Genomic DNA, 21,287 nt, shown 5'->3' on the forward strand with positions numbered 1-21,287 from the left:
TGGGTGTGACCTCTCCGGAAGTCAACAACAATCTCTTTGGTCTTGCTGACGTTCAGCAGGAGGTTGTTGTCCCTGCACCACGTGGTCAGATGGTCGACCTCCAACCTGTATTGAGTCTCGTCGCCCTTAGTGATGAGACCCACCAGAGTCTTACCACTAATACCCATTCTATTCAGCTTAATTAACAGTCCCTCCTTCCATAGCATATCATACGCTTTCTCTATATCAAAGAATGTTGCTAAGACTGATTCTTTACTGACTTGCGCTTTCCTTACTTCATTTTATAGACATACAACAGGGTCCATCGTAGTACGTCCATTACGGAACCCACTCTGGTGTGGGGAGACAAGACCTCTTTTTTCAATTTCATACATTAGTCTTCTAGTGATAATTTTCTCCATAAGCTTACATAAGTTAGATGTTAATGCTATTGGCCTGTAACTTTTAACTTCAGTCTTATCTTTCCCTGGTTTCCCAATAGGAACCGCTACAGAATGTTTCCAGCCCAAAGGCAATCTTCCTTGCTCCCAAACCTTATTGTAAAGACTTAAAATTATCATTTTAGCCATATCATCGACTTCATTAATCATTTTATAACATACACCATCCTTCCCCAGTGAAGTATTCCCAACCCCATTTAACGCTCTCCTAAGTTCAAATAACGTAAATTCCTTATCTAGTACACTCTCGTTTATTACATGTTTCCCCAGTAGCCCTTTACTCTCATCCATAACTTTAACTCTCCAAGACAATTCCTCATCAGTTAGGTTTTTTGAACTATGAACCTTAACAAAACTTTTTGCAAGCATCTCTGCTTTCTCTTGATTAGTTACTGCTTCTTTATCATTATTTTTAATTACAGGTAGAGAAAATTCCCTTCTAATGCCTCCCATCTTTTTAATCATGCTCCAAACATCACCCACTTTGACTTCTGCTCCTATTTTACCACAAAAGTCACGCCAATATGTCCTTTTAGCTTCTTTTATGACTCTTAACCCTTGAGTGTAATTTTTTTATATTCCATTAAGTTGGTATAGGAATGATTTGATTTAACAATTTTGAAAGCTTTATTTCTGGCTTTAATTGCTTCCTTACAATCATCTGACCACCAAGGTACCATTCTTCTTTTCCTCATCCCAGAAGATTTGCCAAGAACCTCCTCCGCTGACTCACATAAAATATTTGTAATTGTTGAATTTAACTCATCAACATCATTACTCATTTCTGACATTATTCCCATTAGCCTGCCACTTGCCTTCATGCTATATAACCCCCAGTTTGCTTCTTTTTCTCCATCTTGGAAACCAATTCTCTTCAAGGCACACATTTTGATTTCTAATACCTAACCAAATAATATAGTGATCACTGCCAAGAGAATTTTCACTAACCTCCCATTCACTTACCCCTGCTATCTGATCAGATACTAATGTAAGATCTATTGCTGATCCTGTTCCATGAGACGCATCATACCTAGTATTCCTTCCGTCATTTAAACAAACCAACTTATAATCATCCATAAACTCCTCAATAGTGCTCCCATTTTCATCCACCTTAGTACCTCCCCACAGAGTGTTATGTGCATTAAAATCTCCACATAATACTAGCTTCCCATTTCCCTCCTCACACATATTGTCTAGCATTTCTCTCAGGATTCTTTTACAAGGGTTATAAAAGTTGACGATTTGAATCTTAGTTTTACCTACCCAGATCTCAACCAGGACTGTTTCAACCTCTTTATCTGCATTTAAAGCTCTGTAATTAATCCCCTGCTGAATAAATGTGGCCACTCCACCTCCTGCAGTATCCCTGTCTTTACGTACTGCTGTATATCCATATATTATGAAATCAAGTGATGATTTTAACCAGGTTTCCTGTATACAGATAATGTTGGGTTTAATATCTAATTCCTCAATAAAGTTTTTAAGTTCCTGACCATTAGCAATTAAACTTCTGGCGTTCCACTGTAAAATTGATAGACTCATTACGAACTGCCACCTGGTACCTGGCTATCAGAAATTCCTAATACCATGTTATGAATAGAGTCAACTGACAAATCATGAATCTCTAGATACTTTTCTGCTGCTCTTTTAATTATTTTAATTCTATCACTTCTACTTGCCACTTGGGCTGAACAATTAACCACTTCCACCATAAAAGCAATGAAACTTTTCTTATCCACAATTAAAGTATCTTCAGTTACCTTACAACATTTCTGGGTCGTTTGAGCTTGACTAGGGGTTAAATCTAAAGGGGCCTACTTTAACCCTTGATTTTGCTTGGTTTTCTTTGTCAACCTTTTTAATGGCTTCAGCATAAGTAATGATCTCTTTTACCTTAACATTTTGCACTTGAACTGCTCTTTTATGCATTTCGCACCCTTTGTAGGCCGCACTATGTTCACCTCCGCAATTACAGCACTTGATTTTCGTTCCTTCCGCACATTTACCATATTCATGTTCGCCTCCACATTTAGCACATCTGGGTTTTGATTTGCACGCAGAAGAAATATGTCCATATCGCTGACATTTAAAGCATCTAGTTGGTGGGGGGATGTAAGTCCTCGTCATATAACTTACATACCCAATCATGATTCGTTCAGGCATCTTAACCTCATCCAACACTAACAAGACAGACAAACTTGGTCCTTTACTTCCATTCCTAAGTACTTGCAAACGCTTGACTTTGCTGACTCGAACTCGTTTAACATTGCTTTTAATGTCTTCTTCTGACAAGTCTGTCGATACTCCAGATATCACCGCCATTATTTTACCCCTTTCTTCCCAGTCTTGGGCTTTAACACTTTTCCCCAGTAACGTTTTAAGTTTCATCAATCCCATTCTCTGATCTCTGTCTTGACAAACCACTAACAGGTTACCATCTCTTAGCGTTCTGACGGAGCGAACTTCTCCTATTTGCTTATAAATTGCTTCACTGACTTTTAATGGGTTTAATACACAGGGGGTTTGAAATCAAATCACTACTTTAACCTCAGTCCTAACTCTTTTCGTTTCATCTAGTTTAGTATTTCCTTTTCTTTTCTTCGATGCTCTTTGAATTAAATTCCATTCACCTTCGTCACCTTCGCTTATAGTACTCTCACTATCATGCTCCCCTGACAACTCCTCCAAATCATTAGATCTAGTTTCAAACTTATCCATGCTTAACAATCCATGATCACATCCCAGTCCACCAAACGCCATTTCCAATGGGTCTGGCGGCTCTTTCGCATTCCCGGAAGCACTCATCGCTTCCCCAACTCCTCGCCTAGTGTCCGCGTGTTTGACTCCTGCTCTCCGACCTACCAATCGTGTAAAACAATGATTTATTTGCATGGCTATGCTGATGCCCGAGGCACCACCATTGACCGCCTGGTAGCATTGGCTAACTAGCGCCAGATTTCGGAGTGCAGGGGACAAGCTGAGATGAGCTATGAGACATACGTTCACACTCAGTATCATGTTTCAAAACACTTTAGGTCAAAATCACACCGGAATTCTCCTTTAAAGTAAAGCTTTGAAAGGCACTTCAGCTTTAGACTTTCTCTTGGGAAACTCAACTAATGTAGCTGGCTAGATCTTGCCATACTAATAAAGTCGGTGTTGATTTTATTCCTCCATCTTTCCTTTACCAGATCACAGATACACAGACCGTCTCCAGTGCTCTGCTGTGAGTCTATGAAGAGTCCAGGCGCGTAGCAAGCGTGGGGGATGTGGGTGTTATAACGTACACACTTTTGCTGGAACACGATTCTATCCCTCAAACTTTTTGTCAGATTAAAACGAAAGTAAAATATGTAAATAAGCGCTCCCAGGGGTGTAGCAAGCGTGGGGGTTATGGGTGTTATAACATGCACACTTTTGCTGAAACACCGATTCTACCTTGCTTGATACGCCTCTGGATTGGTCCATGCACGATCCCCTGGCATTCATCAGTGGACCAGCAGCGGAGTTTTGAGTGAGTGTTTGTTATGTGTGTGTGTGCTGTGGGTTGTGGTTGGAAACGGCTACATGCCATATGTAAGGCAGTCAGCCAGAACTAAGTGTTAGTGTGTGTGTGTGTGTGTGTGCGTGTGTGGTGTGTGCATGAGCACTTACACACACTCTCTGTAGTCTACAGTAGAAGATGCATATTTTGAAATGTTAAAATTGTACAGATATATCAGTTTTGTGCTGATTCAGTGTGTGTGTGTTTAGTGTTTGAGCTTGACATATACTGTAACATGATATCAAAACTAAATGAATCCTCCTGTGCATATGCGCTTAAACGGCAGGTCCAGCAGCCCAATATTTTGTGTTAAATGGAACTTAAAACATACACATACACAACACTCAAGCCTATTAACAACAAGTAAACTAGGCAGGCACACTTACTAATATATAGGCAAGTTAGAACGAAAAGCAGTTCCATATGGTTTCCGCCAACGTTTTAACAAAATGGAAAGTTGTGCCATTTTCGTAAAAATAATGAAACGAGCCTATATAGGCTATAGTATATTCCAATCCTGAGAATAGCGGGCAAGTTCAAAGATTTTTATTCAGAAATAGCATACCAGCTGTAGGCCTAGTCGTGTGATAGAATATCCGTTTATTATTCTGTGCATTAACCACGCTGCAAACAGTTGTTTTTTAGCCGATTAACTGATAGTATTAATTGATTGAAAGTCTTTTTATCATCTCATTGAAAGGTTCCTGTTAAGATGCTCCTAGTCTCTCTCTCCCTCTCTCTCTCTCTCTCTCTCATTCTGGCTGGCTGACTGCCTGACATATGTCATGTCTGCTTCAGCTTTTTGCACGTAGCCGTTTCCAACCACAACCCACAATCTGGAACCTACAGGTCAACAACAGGTCTTGTTTTCACAAACGTTACCTGACATAAGTCACGTACATCATTCTCAGAAACGGTTCACATGTGACTATAATGACTGATATATAACAAAATATTGTTCTGTGTGTGTGTCCATGTGGGCTCCATGTGGGGCTAGGATGGGCGATAGGATGGCCCACCAGGCTAGGGGTACTTGAATGCTGCAGAGAAACTGAAAACTTCAAAACGCCCCTGGTCGGCTTTAACCTATATTATCCTCAACTCGACCTTGTTCCAACAATCTCGAGGATTTGATTGCACCGAACAAGCTTTGTAGAATGTAGAGTTCCTGTATAACACGACTTTTGAAGCTGGCGCATTAGTAGGCTATTTTTCCATGAATTTGTATTTCTCCAGAGCAGTGATGCCAGTAACGCGTTAGTCTATCTTGACCACTTTTTTCGGTAATGAGTAATCTAACGCGCTACTATTTACAAACCAGTAATCAGATTAAAGTTACTAATCTAAGTCACTGTGCGTTACTATTTTTGTCATTTTCCTTAGTAAAAAGATATATTCTTTGCTTTCTTCTTGTCTCGGGGATTAAGGTCATGTAGGCTATGCTCACGTTTAAAACCGTACAACTCACGTGTAAAACCAAGCAGCGACACAAACGTAAACAATGGAGGGAGGAGAGAGATGCACATTTTTGATAGTCATTATTTTGGGTTTGTGTCAGCTAAACATGACAACATTAAGGTACATTGTACATTCTGTGCTAGCGACAAAGTGCTGTCTAGCTATATCCCAAGTCTCCCGAAGTTTTGAGAGTCTCCCACATATTGATAGCGGCCTCCTGACGCCCGCAAATTACATAAAATCTCCCGGAACCTAGAGCGAACAAGAGCACGCAAGCCAGACCGGACTTCAAATCGCGTGTGCATCTGGAGAGGGAGGGAGAGAGAGAGAGGAGTGGTGCGTGTGTGCCTGAAGCGCATCCAAGACAGAGCATCCTGGTCTGTTTTGCTAAATCAACCAATCAGTTTTCAGTGTAGGTGACTATATCTCTTTTCTACCGAACTTAATTAAGCAGTTCAGTCAGTGTATCTAGGAACAGGTAGTGGCTAGGGGCGCGTCTAGATTTCTAGGCTAAGGAACAGGAGCTTCATGGCAGAGTCAGTGCCCCTCAAAAAGGAACATTTACACTGCACTGTTTGTAACAGTGACTTTAGCATTGCTCACGGCGGGTTAAATGATTGCAAAAGACTTGTTGAGGTGAGTTTAACAAGTGCAATTTAATTTGCATACTTCCAGTATAGTGAGTATTGGCAAAACTGGTTATCATTTTTATGTTGAGGCGGTGGGGGTGTTGTCGGCAGCTGCTGAAAGTAACTAATAAAAGTAACTTGTAATCTAACTTAGTTACTTTTAAAATCAAGTAATCAGTAAAGTAACTAAGATACTTTTTAAAGGAGTCAGTAATCAGTTTTAAAGGATCAGTAATCAGATTACTTTTTCAAGTTAACTGTGGCAACACTGCTCCAGAGTAGCATTTACAGAAATAAATAGCCTAGTAGGCTATCCTTCGTGGCATCTTCAGGGGTCTCAAGTTTTGAAGACAGGCAAGAGTGACACCCCCCATGGTCGGTCGACAAGGGGGGTGAGGGGGTGGGGTTGGACGTTTCGCGGAAATGGGTGTGTTTCTTTAGTAATATTATTATTAGTGTTTTTGTTGTTGTTATTAATAATTGCTCAGATTTGCAGAGGAAAAGATTTGACATATGGCACTGACAATTCAATAATGGCAAATATGACTAGGCCTACTACTTGTTCTGTTGTCAGTGAACAGGCAATAAAACTGTTGGCTAAGTTACAGACACTCTGATGCTAATTATCTGGGAAACATTCTCTAACAGCAGTCAAGTTATTATTGTGTAAGTCAAACAAGTCTTAACCTTCAAGTCTCAAGCAAGTCCAAGTCATTTTTTGTGACAGTCAAGCAAGTCAAGTCAAGTCATAGCCGAATCATTGAAATTCATGATGATTTACCCATGTTTTCATTTTAAAATAAGCTACAATAGGCTAGTTATGAACTGCTGGAGTTTTATTTGTTACAAACAAATAGACATTGCATTCATTCAAGCCACATACTGTAGCCTACATCTGAACGGTTTATAGAATAAGATGAAATGTATACGAATAAAAATAAATGTATTTCAAGTAGACCTATTATAAAATAGCCTATTGTTTCAATATGCCTAAAATATTAGGTAGCCTAAGTCAGTGTTTTTCGACCACTGTGCCGGGGCACACTACTGTAGTGTGCCGTGAGAGATTATCAGGTGTGCCGCAGAAAATTACCCAAATGTCACACACTGGTCCAGAAAAGCAACTGTTGCATCAAAGAATTTATAACCACATGCTCTCATTGATTGTATGATTGCACTATGTGGTATGCAGGCATTGTACAACGGGGGCCCGATATCCAGTATTCACAGAATCATCACATATCCAGTTCATAACAATTAAATTAGATATAGTCACCTACAAATGAAACAGAGGGCGCTTGTTTTATAGAGCAGGTCTTGCATAGAAGCCATAATAAGGCCATATCTGTGTATTATTTGAAATTTTAGGCTATGGCATGTTTACTTTTTCTTCACACAGGATGTTAGTGTGCCGTGGGACATTTTAAGTGTCAAAAGTGTGCCATGGCACAAAAAAGGTTGAAAAACACTGGCCTAAGCTACATCAAATCATGAAAATATATTAAAACAGTTCAAGTTACACCTGTCCTGACCGGTCACATCTCCAGGGAACCAATAATGTTGAAAAAGTGAATTAATCAATCAAACGCTGCCGCCGACGTCACTGCCAAACTTTGACAAGCGCGACAGTGCAATGGGTTTTAGGAGGGTTTAGGACAGTCAATGCTATATCATATTATACATAAGCCTAACATGTGAAATAAGCTACTTTTCTATGCTGATTGCTGGCAGTTAGCTAGGCCTACTTACTGTTGTTAGCCTACTACTAGGCTGTAACGTATGAAACAGGGACATGTTTAAGAGGGAGGGAGAAAGAGAGGCGCTTACTTTAGGTTACATTGGCAACATTTTCGCTATATATCAAGATTAAACCTAGACAAGAAAATGTTTCACTTTGCCATTTTACACATTTTAACCTACTATGGCGTTAACTAAAAAGCATAATAGATTCAAAGCCAACTCTTAACATGCCTCAAGTTAGGTTTCTAACACGACTAACTTCGGATGAAAATCAACGTGGTGGTGGTTATGTCGCCATTTTGCACACTTGCAGACTGCTGTTCATTTCTCCTTTGACTTGTCAGATACATCATCTGTGAAGCCAAACATTATTATGTTTTGGTATAAACATAGAGCCTTCCATATTTGCAAGTTAGCCTTCCATATTTGCAAGTTAGCCTATCTCAGTCTGGCTCATTTGATCTGGCACTTGCTGTTGGTCTGCCGCGTCGCGTCACTTGGTACAATGACAGGTTCGCTCGCATGACGCATGCAACAGCACCTAAGCAGATTTTCTAAAATCGTAAAGTTAACTCCTTAATATCTATGAAAAAAATAAATTGATCAAGCCCCGTTTTTTTTTTCAAAAGCCCCGAATCTTTTTTTGTATGCGCTTTACACAATATTACTACGCTAGGTCGAAGTACTCCCAGTGCTATTGCGCCACACATTGTAGTTCTCCTGTTTATTCGCTTGGAAAATCGCCACGTTTCATGTTGTGTGACCGTAGACATTTTTTATCAACTACTCGTGCAACTGTATTTAAGTCGGGAAAACGTGGATGTTTTTGATTACTTCTACGTCTGGCTACGTCTGAGCCCCGCTAGCATAGCAACATGCTAACACAGTCGCGCCGCGCACCAGAGCGTTTGAGTGCACATACCGACACCGGAGAGGTATGACTCAACTTGTGAAAGTTAAGGTAAGAACATGTATTACTACTGACATTGGGTGGCGTGTTCCTTTAAGACTCGCCATAGAGAATGAATGGGGGAAATTACGGAGCTTATATTTTGACGATGTTGTACTCCCATGCGGGCCAGATGCTATATACCACGGACATGTTTTGGGGGGCCATCCAAAATGAAGTGGCAGGCCGTATCCGTATCGGCCGTAGTTTGGGGACCACTGGTTTAGGCAATGCCAGAGCCGAGATGTAGCGGTTTAAGTCATAAACCTGGCAGGAAAGTTCAGAGCGGCGCAGTCAGTTTAAACAGCAAGCCGGTAAGAAAAACTATTGTCAAGACATTAGGCAATTAGGCTACTGTACCCCGGAATACAAAAATAAACTTCAGAAAGACAGAAAGTTTGTTGTACTGTATTCATAGAGTCTCAATGACCGAATCAGTAGATTTACCTGTTGTCAGTCGAGTTCGTTCAATTTATTTATTGTAGGCTAGTAGCCTAAGCAACATGAAACGGAGATGTAACGTGGCTACCGGCGGGATTTTGAACTTGCATGTTTCATGCATTTTAGGGCAAAAAATACCATGGGATTGATGTGTTCTCCATTTGAGGAACGTAAACAATTGCGGACGTGCACAGACAGCTCAGACACAGAGCGCATAGCCTACTGTAGGTCAACTTCAAGTAGGCCTTGGCTAGGCCTATGCGCACTTCAAGTGACTACTTGAAGTATTAGCATACGCACAATAGATTTTTCTTCTTTAGCCTACATAATGCATAGATTTTGTAAACAAACACAACAGCTGTGACAACAGCCGCATATATTCTGCGTCATAACGCCTCTTGCGATCTCTCAAGCCCCCACCGCTCACTCGACAAACTTAGGTCAGTATAACTCCGCAAATTAGCGTCATATCTGAATCACCGGAAGGGTCGGACCTCCGTTTGACAAACCTCCTCATATACTCTGGAGGTTATGTCTGAAAGCCTGACGTCTATTGCCACTGGTCTGAGAACGGAAGAATAGGATCTGAAACAACTGACGGAAGACAGAGGAATAAACATTTTCTCTGAAAATAATAAATAAAATCATAAAAAAGCAAGTATGTCCAAATGAAGCGGTGTACTCAGGGGTGTGGGCAGTTCATCCCCGCCTTGGGCCCACATTCTATTTGCATAAGTCACTTGTCACCACCAGGGGTCGCTAATAAATATTTCTTCCCCCCCCCCACCAGAACCCAGGGGAGTACACTTTGTTTGGGGATACGTAGATACAGTATAAAAATATGATTTATTAATACATGAGCTAAAAGGGCATTGCAATAGAAAAAATATTAAAACAGTAGTCCAATGCACAGTCCAATGCTCAGTCCAAGCTGCACCCGCCCGCGCTTGAGGTAGAGCCACCTCCAGTTGTGATGTCGCCAACCTCGAGGCCCAGGCAGATGTTGTTACTGGCCCGGTCACGGCCCAGGGCTCCGACTGCAGTTGGTTTCTGTGCTACAGGAATGGAGGGGCGCAGAGATTCAGCCCTTTTACAGTACACCCCCACTTGGCACAACCCAAGTTCACAGTAAGCCTATTAAGGGGCAGTTAGCCCAGTACGAGTTATGCAATAGCGAACATATGGACAAAGAATATATTCTAAACCACAGCGGGTCTGTAAACAGAATCCAATGTCCCTTTCTACTCACCCTGAAGCCAGTTGTTCACCGTCTCAGGGCAGATTGTTGATGCAAGGGAGTTTAACTCGCAGTGCTGCTATCCAAGAGACTCGTGCAATATAAACATCCACAAGGTAAAAATCTGCAAACTCTCCTCTAAGGTTAGCCTAAAATAAACGGCAAACTCGTGTATCTGGGGTTAACTTGGGGTATCGAAGTTTTTAACAGTTTCAAGGGAGAGAGAGAGAGCCCTTGTGAGTTGCTGTTACGAGTGCCAGTAGTCCATACTGCGTTAGCCTACATTGACGTGACAATGCGTGTTATAGCTTATTTGTATATGCACCGTAGCCTTCGCATAGGCCTAATGTAGTGGTGGTGAGTGAGTATGCAGTTGTGTGGAGGATGTACAGTAGGCAATGTGTGTGTGTGTGAGGGATGGAGGGAGACAGAGAGATAGCGTGCGTGTTGCTGTCTCAAGCGCCCCTCGTCCAGTTTTCTACATGACCTGTAGGCTAGGTCTACAGTAGCCTATGTTGTGCCGCACAAAATGTATCTATGTTGTACATTGCACAAAATGTATACCCCCCAAAATAAACACATACATAAATAAACATATTTTTCCCGTAACTTTGGCTTCCTTGAACATTTTCCCTACGTTTCGCCACTGCTTTGCAACAGATAGATTCCAGTGTCCATGCTCCGGCTGCGCCCACACAGTCATTTTCACCCAAATGATCCTACTGAAGGTTGGAGGTTGGATCACCCAAATGATCCTACTGAAGGCTGGAGCCTGAAACCCATCTAGTGGTAGTCAAGACACTACAGGCCTGTCCCTCACAGGCTCAAATTTGTAACCCATGCCATTAAAATTACTAATTTTCGTGTATACATAATATGCTGCAGCTGTTGCCTATAGAACTTCTCAGGTCCTACTAGGGGTGGGCATATCGATCCAAATATCGATAGTATCGATACCAACATTGGTATTGGTATCGGATCGATACCAGTGTGATGGGATCGATACTTTAATTCCAGTTCACTTCCAATATCTCTCGATTTGTTCAAAATGCATTGTTCCGGTCAAGCCTACAGTCAAGCAAACCATTCCTTTCACATCTTGCATGCCCGCTTTGCAATGTTTCATTGCTGAAATGTTTGTAAATTATTAACAATGGGAATCATAAAATCATTAGCATATTGATGTTTTATTCATGTCATAAATCATAACACACTGTTCGGCCCCTACATAAAAGTATATAAACTGCTTTTAGTTACAAATATCAGTATTGGTATCGACAATACTGGCCCTATATTTAATTGGTATCGGATCGAAACCAAATTTTACAGTATCGCACACCACTAGGTCCTACCATGCCAGTGATGTCATTGAAACGGGCAGCGTTCCAATACTAACAAACGCAATTTTGGTGTTGCTTAAAAAAGGCTACGTATTGATTTTTTTAAATTTTTTTTTTTTTAGTGTAATTTATTTTTAATTGTCATAATCAACACATTATCAATGTTGATTCAGTTCAGTTCATCTTTAAAGCTATAGGCTCGCCACACGTTTACACAGCACACTATTAAAGCTATAGGCTCGCCACACGTTTACACAGCACACTATTAAAGTTATAAGGCTCACCAGATGTTTACACAGCACACTATTAGGGCTATAGGGCTCACCACAGGTTTACACAGCACACTATTAAGGCTATAAGGCACAGCAAGTTCACACAATACACTACTATGACGCTATTGGGCTAGAATGACAGCGGGAGGATTTAAACAAGGACAGTCCAGTCGTTAGCCTAGGCAGTAGAGCCACGATCGAGGGGAGGGATCAGCAGGGAGAGCGAGAGAGTGCTTCGGAGCCAATTAGCCGGAGTAGGCTATAGAAGAGTCACTAGGCTACCGTAAACCTCCCGGGGATCTCGTCCGTATCCACATCAAAGCTAGGTCCTCTGGAAGAGGGAGGAATACAAATGGCCAGAGCCTAAGACGTCGGGCACCACTCGCAGTTATAGCACGAGCTGTACGGTAACAAACAGGCTTTAGAGAATTCACTTAGCTCATGGGGGGGCGGACGATTCCACCCCTCTCGTATCCGTTCACGCAGATAGCCCTTCGCACAGCGGCGCAGCCCAGTCGGTAACGTCAACACAACAGCAGCGATCGTTCGATCCAGATCCAGTACGCCGACATCCAGGGTCCCTGGCTTCGATCCGTTTCAGCGGAGCACGTCTTCGTCCTGAGCCTCTCCCGTTTCGTCCTCTATCATTTGCTTAAGATGCTAATCCCATAAACGGTGCACCAATCACCACCACCACCACTGAGCTAACACACCTGTGGCTCAGTAAACAATGAACGGCTCGGGGGCCGCCATCTTGGGGGCCGCCATCTTGGGGTCACACCCTCAGCTTTCCCATAGAGAACTAAATCCCCAGTAACTTGTTCCCCACCTAGTCACCCCGTGACTCATAAGCTGTTGTTTGGAACTGAATCCCAGTCAACTTGAAATTGAATATAATAGTTGAAACTGTATTCTACAGTAATTAATGGACATGTAAACTGTATTCAATGCAATCAACAATAAAGAACAGAAATCCACCCTCTGACAAGTTGTTTTTTTTTTAACTGTAGAGTTTGGATGTGAATTGTTTCATTCACGCTGGGAAAAATTAAAGGTTGTGTTGATTTTGTTTTCTTTATTTGTATCACTAGATCAAATAAACAAAGATGTCCATCTCCGGCGCCCAGCTTGGGCAGTGATGACTCCATGGGTGATCGTCCCGAATTCAGCGGTGAATCACCACCATCTGAATCAGAGTGAGTGATTATGAGTTTGTGTGTGTGTGTGTATGAACCAGGGCCGACATAAGGGCCTGGGTGGGCCAGTACCAGCCAGATTGACAGCTGTGCCCATCCAATCGACATTGATTACCCATTTTGATGTGCTCACAGAATCTTGGCTGTGAGCCAAAATGGGAGGGGTGGGGCCTGACAAGGGCTGTTATTGGATCAGTCCAGTGTCAGTATGGAAAATAAACAAATGGGCCACTGACTGTCTTTCCTTTGAAAAAGAAAATAACTCCTTTTAGAAAAAGAGGAGAACTCAGAGCCACTATCATTTTAAAATGCACAAGGCAATACGTAAACCTAACTGTTCTCACCTGTGTCCGATTTATAGCACAAGGGGTAACTATGGAAACAAGTAGAGCAGGGCCGTTCAGCAATGAAAACTGCTCATGTCAACAACACCCAACTGAGGAACAAATGAACTGCATTATACCTGAACTTCCAGAAATCCTGACTATGATGGTCATCATGCCCCCATATACTGTACCTCACTAGAAACAGAGGAGGTCACCGTATCTAATCCACTAGGCGTCGACCAATTATCGGCTGGGCCGATTATTAGGGCCGATATTTAGCATTTTTATAATAATTGGTATCGGCCATTTTTTCCACCGAAAAGCCGATATTGAAATGGATAAAGAATGAAACGCGCTACTTTGTCTGTAAAGTGTCTCTCAGTCCCTGCATTTGCTACTCTGTGGTCGAGAGCATTGTCCCGCCCACTACACCGTCTGATTTGTTAGTTAGCACGAATGCAGCCAATCAGGATCGAAGACTGAACACAGAGAAAGTTTAGGATTCTCACTGAGGCAGACTGTAGACTGGGCTTCAGCTGTACGGAGCTATTTTTCTAAGGTAAGGAAGGTAGCCTACCTTACATTGCTGAAGTTGCAATGAATCACAATAATCACAAAAAGCACCCACTTCCTTCATTTAGCGAACTCCCGATTGATGCACGTTACTGATATGCTGTTTACTAGTTAGCCTACAAACTCGGGTGCTGCGCGTCAGGAGCTCTTTGCCTCCACTTCGTCCGTTAATTGTGAATAACGGGACACCACGGGTGTTCACCTGGGTGTTCCCATGCTGCCTTGCACGCGATTTGATTCACGTTGCTAAGGCAGCCTGGAGACCATGGAGCAAATTTTCGCCTGAGATAGGGAACCAATCACAGAACAGGGGGGAAAGCAAGACGATGATGAGCTATGCACAGACGCATTTGATAGACATCTGTGGCACCCAATAAACGGATCTGGGCATTTTTTTCAAATACGAGAAAATGAACGTTTGGTTCCCAGACCACGTCTCATTGAGAAGTGGTGGCGCTAGCCAGGCTAGCACCCAGGAGCATCCGTAATGTAATCCGACCTTAACTAAATCGCGTCCTGAGCTGGCTATTAACGTGCCTTTTAGGCTCTCAAAAGTGTAGCTTATAGCCTACATATAGACACAAATTGCATGCTTAAATAGCCTAAGAACTATTTTAAAACTGTTTTGTTGAACTATTCAACAACACTTGCATGCACCTCTTCCTCTCCCTCTCTCGTGCTCTCTCTCCTCTCCCTCTCGTGCACTTGTGGTGTCAAATCCACATTAAATAATTCAAACTCAAAAGAAGTCCGCACACTGTGGATGTATACTGCAGATGATGGCTTTAATGCACTCCGGAGCATTAGTGAAGCAAGCAAGTAAGTGAAAGCAAAGTAAGATAAGTGAGCTAAGTAAGCCAAGTAAGATCACATCCTCTGGCTGTTGTCCAGCCTTTATACCCCTTCAAGTCATCCCAGACAAGACACTCTATGTTTACAGACAACTGACCAAGTAATATATGGTACTTCACCTTTGCCCTCTCATCCTGTTATTCCTACATTCTTTAGGTTGTGCCATTCTTTAGGTTTTGCTTACATTTCCTGGCACCAAACCTTGTCTATGCCATTTTCTGCCAGGCCTGCTCTTTCACTTACACCAGTCTTCCTTTCCCACACTGAACATACTACAGACTTAAGTTTCACAAAACAATGATATTACACAGAATAAAGATACTACATAAAATATATATAAACTAAAGGATATATGTCAATAAAAGTCACGACACACTCACACACACACACGATGGCAAAGCATCCTCTTTGTGACAAGCACATAGCCCATTGTGTAGGCCTACTCTCTGAAAATAATTGCCATCACTCAGCTCTTGGATTAACATGATACACAGGATTTACACTTGTGATGCAAGTTGATAGACAATTGTGTATCAAAAGAAGAAGAAAAAAGTTTGCATAATTAAATGCTTTTGAATAAAAATATTGCAGCATATTGCCTTTACTATCTACCCCCCTTTTTGACAAAGTTGACATATCGGTTTTGCATATCGGTATCGGCCCTGAAAAAAACATATCAGTCGATCCCTATAATCCACCCTCCCTAGAGACAGAGAAACAGCAACTGGGTAGGAGACTTTGGGAGAGGATGGAAATGCCAGCCCCAGGAAAAGCACACTCATTAAAAAGGTCTGTAACACATAACCCCAAGCCCCTTCCTGAACAACATATTGGATCAACAAGAATGATCACGAAAACACGATGCAAATACTGTGATCTAACCCCCACAAGCATGAGAGGAAAACATGTTTTTAACTGGACCCTATTTAAAGAAGTACTACGCAATCATGTTAGCAAAAATTACCTTAAATATGCAAGTTGAGAGTCATTCTGATGGTTCTACAACACTTTCTGGTGGGTGCTTCGTCTCCCCCTATTGCTTCTCCGCGGAAAAAACGAATATGCAACTTTCTGTTCCCGGTCCGAGGAAATCCGGATGTGACTCAGCGGAAGTATCCAATCGCAGTGTTTCCTCTATGTTGATTTGGTAGTGGTGACCCGGTTTAATTTTCTTCCCCCACGGTATCAGAAATGGGGCAGACACACAATAGTCGCAGTTGCCTTTCAAAATTCATTGTGCACCTGTTGTAGATTCTCCAAATATACAGCTCAATCACAACTGAAAATAATGCCTCATTGTGTGTGAATAGAGGTGAATTCATATAATTGTTTGTGTTGCAGCGAAGTGTCAGTTGTCAGTTCCGTGGGACGGGGGGACGGTGGGGGGGGGACAGGCCCCCACTGCTTAAAAAAATCCTAGAGGAAACACTGCAATCGCGCCTCGAAAATGTAGTCAGATTGTAGTTTCGAAGAAGACTGCAAAACGGACACCGACTTGGCTTTGTTGCTGTTGAAATTGTAAGTAGCCTACCCTTTGGGTGAACTTCGTTTTTGTAATGTGGTTTGATAGTCTCTTGAACTGTGTTTGCTGGACTGTTTTATTGTGAGCCCTGTATGTGTTTAGCTTTGTTTCGCTAGCTAGTGGGGGTTTAGCGTAGCAGTCACTTGCTACCGAAGCTGCGGGGGGAGCTGTGTCGTGAAAAATGCAAATCTGGCGTAAAAGCCAGAAACAGCGAAGGAATAACCAGACTTGCATAGGGCTTTTTTAATACTCTATCTCCGAAGCTACACATACATGTGAACCCAGCACAAATCATCCATCATGAGACATTCGACGGCAGACATTGGGAGTGGTACATCAGAGTACCTAACCTAAACAACTGGAGTGTCAGGAGCTGGTGGAAGAATATGAATGGGTCACAAGCAGGATTTGCAAAGTGGGAAAAAGGGCTTTTTGAATGCCTCACAGAACAGGTAAACAAAACTGGATTCTGGGAAAAACCAAGACTCCCGAAATTCAGAGTAATTCAGAGTAGTAGCCCAGATCAGACTGGGATGGATCAGGAGTATACAACAATTGGACATCGTCCTCATGGGGGGCTATACAGGAAATGATTGGCGAGGTTTCTGTCACAAACCGTAAAATAGACACTGGAGACCCAGACTTTTCAAGAAAACTTGAAGATGAAACAGCGGAATGTCCCAGCCACAGAGTGGATGACTCACATCACAGGGGACATAGAGCCAGGAGACAATTTCACCCACGCTGTACAATATTGTGACATAGAGCCAGGAGGGTCATTCTACGAAACCGGTGCCTTTTCACTTTGACATTTTTTTAAAAAATCATGTAGGACAAGCCATATTTTAAGACATCCACATGATATAAGACATATATGACCTGCATAAAAAAACATTTTCCCACCTCAGGCATAAATCCCTATTAATATTTTCCTTTTTATTGCAGCCCAGGTGTCTTTTTTTTTACCACCCCGTAACGGACAAGATGCGCTCCATTTAGACATAATGCATAAATTGAATTCAGAACATTTCATGTTTTCCTGTCATAAAAATGTCCTTAATTTGATATTAAAAGTTATAGGTTTGTTTTTTAATTGGAGATTTGCAGAATTTCGATTCTAATCTTCAAACTGTGAATTCCGCATGCCCATTGGTTGGTGTTTTGAACAATATTGACTATTTTACTCCCTATTGTCCAATTAAAGTTACATGTGTAAATAGGCCCACTTCATCACACTATGATCAAACATTTATTTATGGGCTATTTCACTCACTTTCTAGTATTTAAAAAAAAAAAAACACATGTTATGGGGTGGTAAGTCATGTTACAGGGTGGTAAATCCTGTTACGGGGTGGTTAATTTTGTTTGTTTCCATACTTTAACAATAATTTGATTAGTTCTGGACATATGTGTGGACTGTTAATGTCGTAATAAGGCAAGATCCAAAGTATATATAAACATATTTATTGATATGAAGTTTAAAATGCAAATTTATGTCATGAAATACTGGGTACATTCAACATGGATAGATTTCAGAAGATTGAGTACATTCATTTTTGAAATATGATCATAAAATTGGGTACATTGAAAAAGATAAAAGTACTCTCAGGAGGGGTGTCAAAAGCCTTCATTCTAGCCTTCGCCTACCCTGGAAATCCAGAGTTCTCGTAAGAGCACAATGGAATTGTCTCTGCGAGACACTCTGGCAATGAGCAATGATGCACGTTACTTTTTCCCCTTGCATCCCGTGGAACCAATCAAATCGTATCTGACATAGGCGGGCCAGAGGCGCGCTAAACTGATGACGACGGCGCTGCAACGTTGGAAACATTGATCGTAGTGTTATCCAATTGCGTCGAAGTCCGGAATCATTCAGAGTAAACATTGGTCTGGTGTTATCCAATTGTGTGAAGTGAGATTTTCAAATGCATGCTTGGTGCCACCCTTCGAGTTGGGCCATTACATGATTGTTCGTGGCCAGACCCTTAATCTTTCTAGATTATCAGGGTGTGGAATTTCTTTGCCTGCTTTCTCCTTTCAGGGCTAGTCCACACGTACCAAACCGATCTTTTTTTCCTCCATCTTCCCTGGAACCGTATCAAGAATATTTGCGTCCAAACGGATCCATCTCAACACGACTCAACACGTTACTTCATATCCCAGGCCTAGAGGTGGCACTGTTTCTGTTACAGAAATTGACCAAAGCTTGCGTGCTGTAGGCTATACAAACAGACAGAATAGGCTACGACGAAAATGGCTAGTGCAAGGAAACCAGAATTGTTTGTGTGGACTGATAGTGAACTGTCAACTGTAAAACTAATAAACTTAATTTTTACGGTTTGTGAAGGGTGCAGTCCCGTCCTTTATTTGGCTAACGCAGGTACAAATAATCTGCTTTACTTTCTTTGGTTGTAGGATAGTCCACGATTCACATTAGTTTTGGCTATCACCGCAAGTGCATAGGCTACTAAACGCTAGGCCTACCCAAGTTCTAGGCTATTCCGTCGCCACATTTATAATATTGCTATAATACCTTCGTTAGTAACATTTAAACTTACACCGCACTTCCCTAGTAAATGGACGGGGCCTCATTCTGTTCCTTCCACTTTTTCCTTAACTTAACAACTTCTTCCCTCTTTCGACATCTCGTCTCCATCTTTGCCGCTCCATCTCTAGATACTGCTGCCTCCTCTCTGGATCAGCATTGCGGCGAGCACAGAATAGTCACTGTCGTTCAGCATTACTCATTGTCTGCAAATTATGAAAATTATCATAATTATTTACACTGACTAGGTGTGTGTGCCAAGTTGAGAGAGACAGAGAGAGAGAGAGAGTTCATGACTGGGTTGTCACTAGATACACAAAAAAGCTAAGTACTCTCACATTTTGAAATGCATTAATTTGCTGTGATGACCGCAGAAACCTCCGTTCTGCTTGTAGTTAGCCCTTCCCAACAAGTCAAGTCAAGTCAAGTTTATTTATATAGCACATTTCATACACAGAGGTCATTCAATGTGCTTCAATGTGCAACAAGTCCATCACAACTAGTTAATAATTATTTCTCACCACAATAGTCTCCAGTAGGCTAACATTGGCATACAATATAGTCATAAAATATTAACAGTGACCAATGCATACTGATGAACCAGCATTCAACAGATTAGCTGGTTGCTATGGACTCATTGCTAAGGGCTCACTGCAGAAAGAACAGAGGTTTCCCCCAGTCATCACAGTATGTAAAACTATATATAAATATAATTTTTATGAATTGTGTAATCTAAATGGCAATGACAACCACTCTACATTCCCCTTACCACCCCATAACGATACAAAGTGTTATGGGGTGGTATGTTACGGGGTGGTAAATTTCACCTCTGAATGACTGCAGCTAGCACTGTAATTGACTAGCTAAGATAGCAAATATACCATTCAGTTTAAAATTTCCTTCACTTTACATTACAGTTGAAAAACAAAACCTAATTTAACAGTTTCCCTATCTATTATACGTTATGGGGTGGTAAGGTTAAGCTTAACGGACCCTATCTAACTACCAAAAAGAGCAAATAAATCATATCAAATTGTGTGGGAACTTGCCTGCTTGAGACCTTGCAAGGGTTTGAGTGATGTCATCTGCTGTCTGTGATGTCACTTAAAGAAACAGTGTCTTTGTAATAGCCAGAACATGTAAGCGTTATGGGGTGGTATGTAAAACTACGGGACGGGCATAAATCATGATTTTTGTATGGGAAATCATACTTTTATTTAAAAAAAACATATAGTATAGTATCAAGAGCATATTTTTAATCATGACATTAATGAAAATTTGGTTAAAAAATGAAATGTTCTAATTAATATATTAGGTGCGAATTCCATATGTGACTTTCCGGACATGGGGAAATTGGCCATGTCCTTGGTAAAGATGACTAAAAAGTGTAGGATTTATATTTACAATGACATTGAAATATGCATTATGTAATTCATAACACTTAAATTAACAGGTTTGATCCTTTGAAATACATTTTGACACATTTTTACATTGTTGAGAGCTCATGAAATGGATCGGACGCAAAAGGCACCGGTTTCGTAGAATGACCCAGGAGACAATTTCACCCACGCTGTACAATATTGTGCCATAGAGCCAGGAGACAATTTCACCCACGCTGTACAATATTGTGCCATAGAGCCAGGAGACAATTTCACCCACGCTGTACAATATTGTGACATAGAGCCAGGAGACAATTTCACCCACGCTGTACAATATTGTGACATAGAGCCAGGAGACAATTTCACCCACGCTGTACAATATTGTGCCATAGAGCCAGGAGACAATTTCACCCACGCTGTACAATATTGTGACATAGAGCCAGGAGACAATTTCACCCACGCTGTACAATATTGTGCCATAGAGCCAGGAGACAATTTCACCCACGCTGTACAATATTGTGCCATAGAGCCAGGAGACAATTTCACCCACGCTGTACAAGATTGTGCCATAGAGCCAGGAGACAATTTCACCCACGCTGTACAATATTGTGCCATAGAGCCAGGAGACAATTTCACCCACGCTGTACAATATTGTGCCATAGAGCCAGGAGACAATTTCACCCACGCTGTACAATATTGTGCCATAGAGCCAGGAGACAATTTCACCCACGCTGTACAATATTGTGCCATAGAGCCAGGAGACAATTTCACCCACGCTGTACAATATTGTGACAGAAAAATGGAAAAGTGAGCCGTAGACGACAACAATGCCATAAGTATAGAA

The 21,287-nt window shown here is 41.6% G+C and overlaps 1 protein-coding gene across 1 annotated transcript in view; it reads left to right on the forward strand.

The window, feature by feature from the left end:
• Positions 1 to 21,287, forward strand: part of LOC121719400 (titin-like) — a 75,830-nt gene that overhangs the window by 5,679 nt on the left and 48,864 nt on the right. The window contains exon 2 of the mRNA XM_042104983.1: positions 13,142 to 13,246. Coding sequence (XP_041960917.1) covers positions 13,197 to 13,246 — 50 coding nt within the window. The 5' untranslated portion in view covers positions 13,142 to 13,196. The remainder of the gene's footprint in view (positions 1 to 13,141; positions 13,247 to 21,287) is intronic.

Source organism: Alosa sapidissima, chromosome 9 (assembly GCF_018492685.1).
Source record: "Alosa sapidissima isolate fAloSap1 chromosome 9, fAloSap1.pri, whole genome shotgun sequence".
Taxonomy (NCBI): domain Eukaryota; kingdom Metazoa; phylum Chordata; class Actinopteri; order Clupeiformes; family Clupeidae; genus Alosa; species Alosa sapidissima.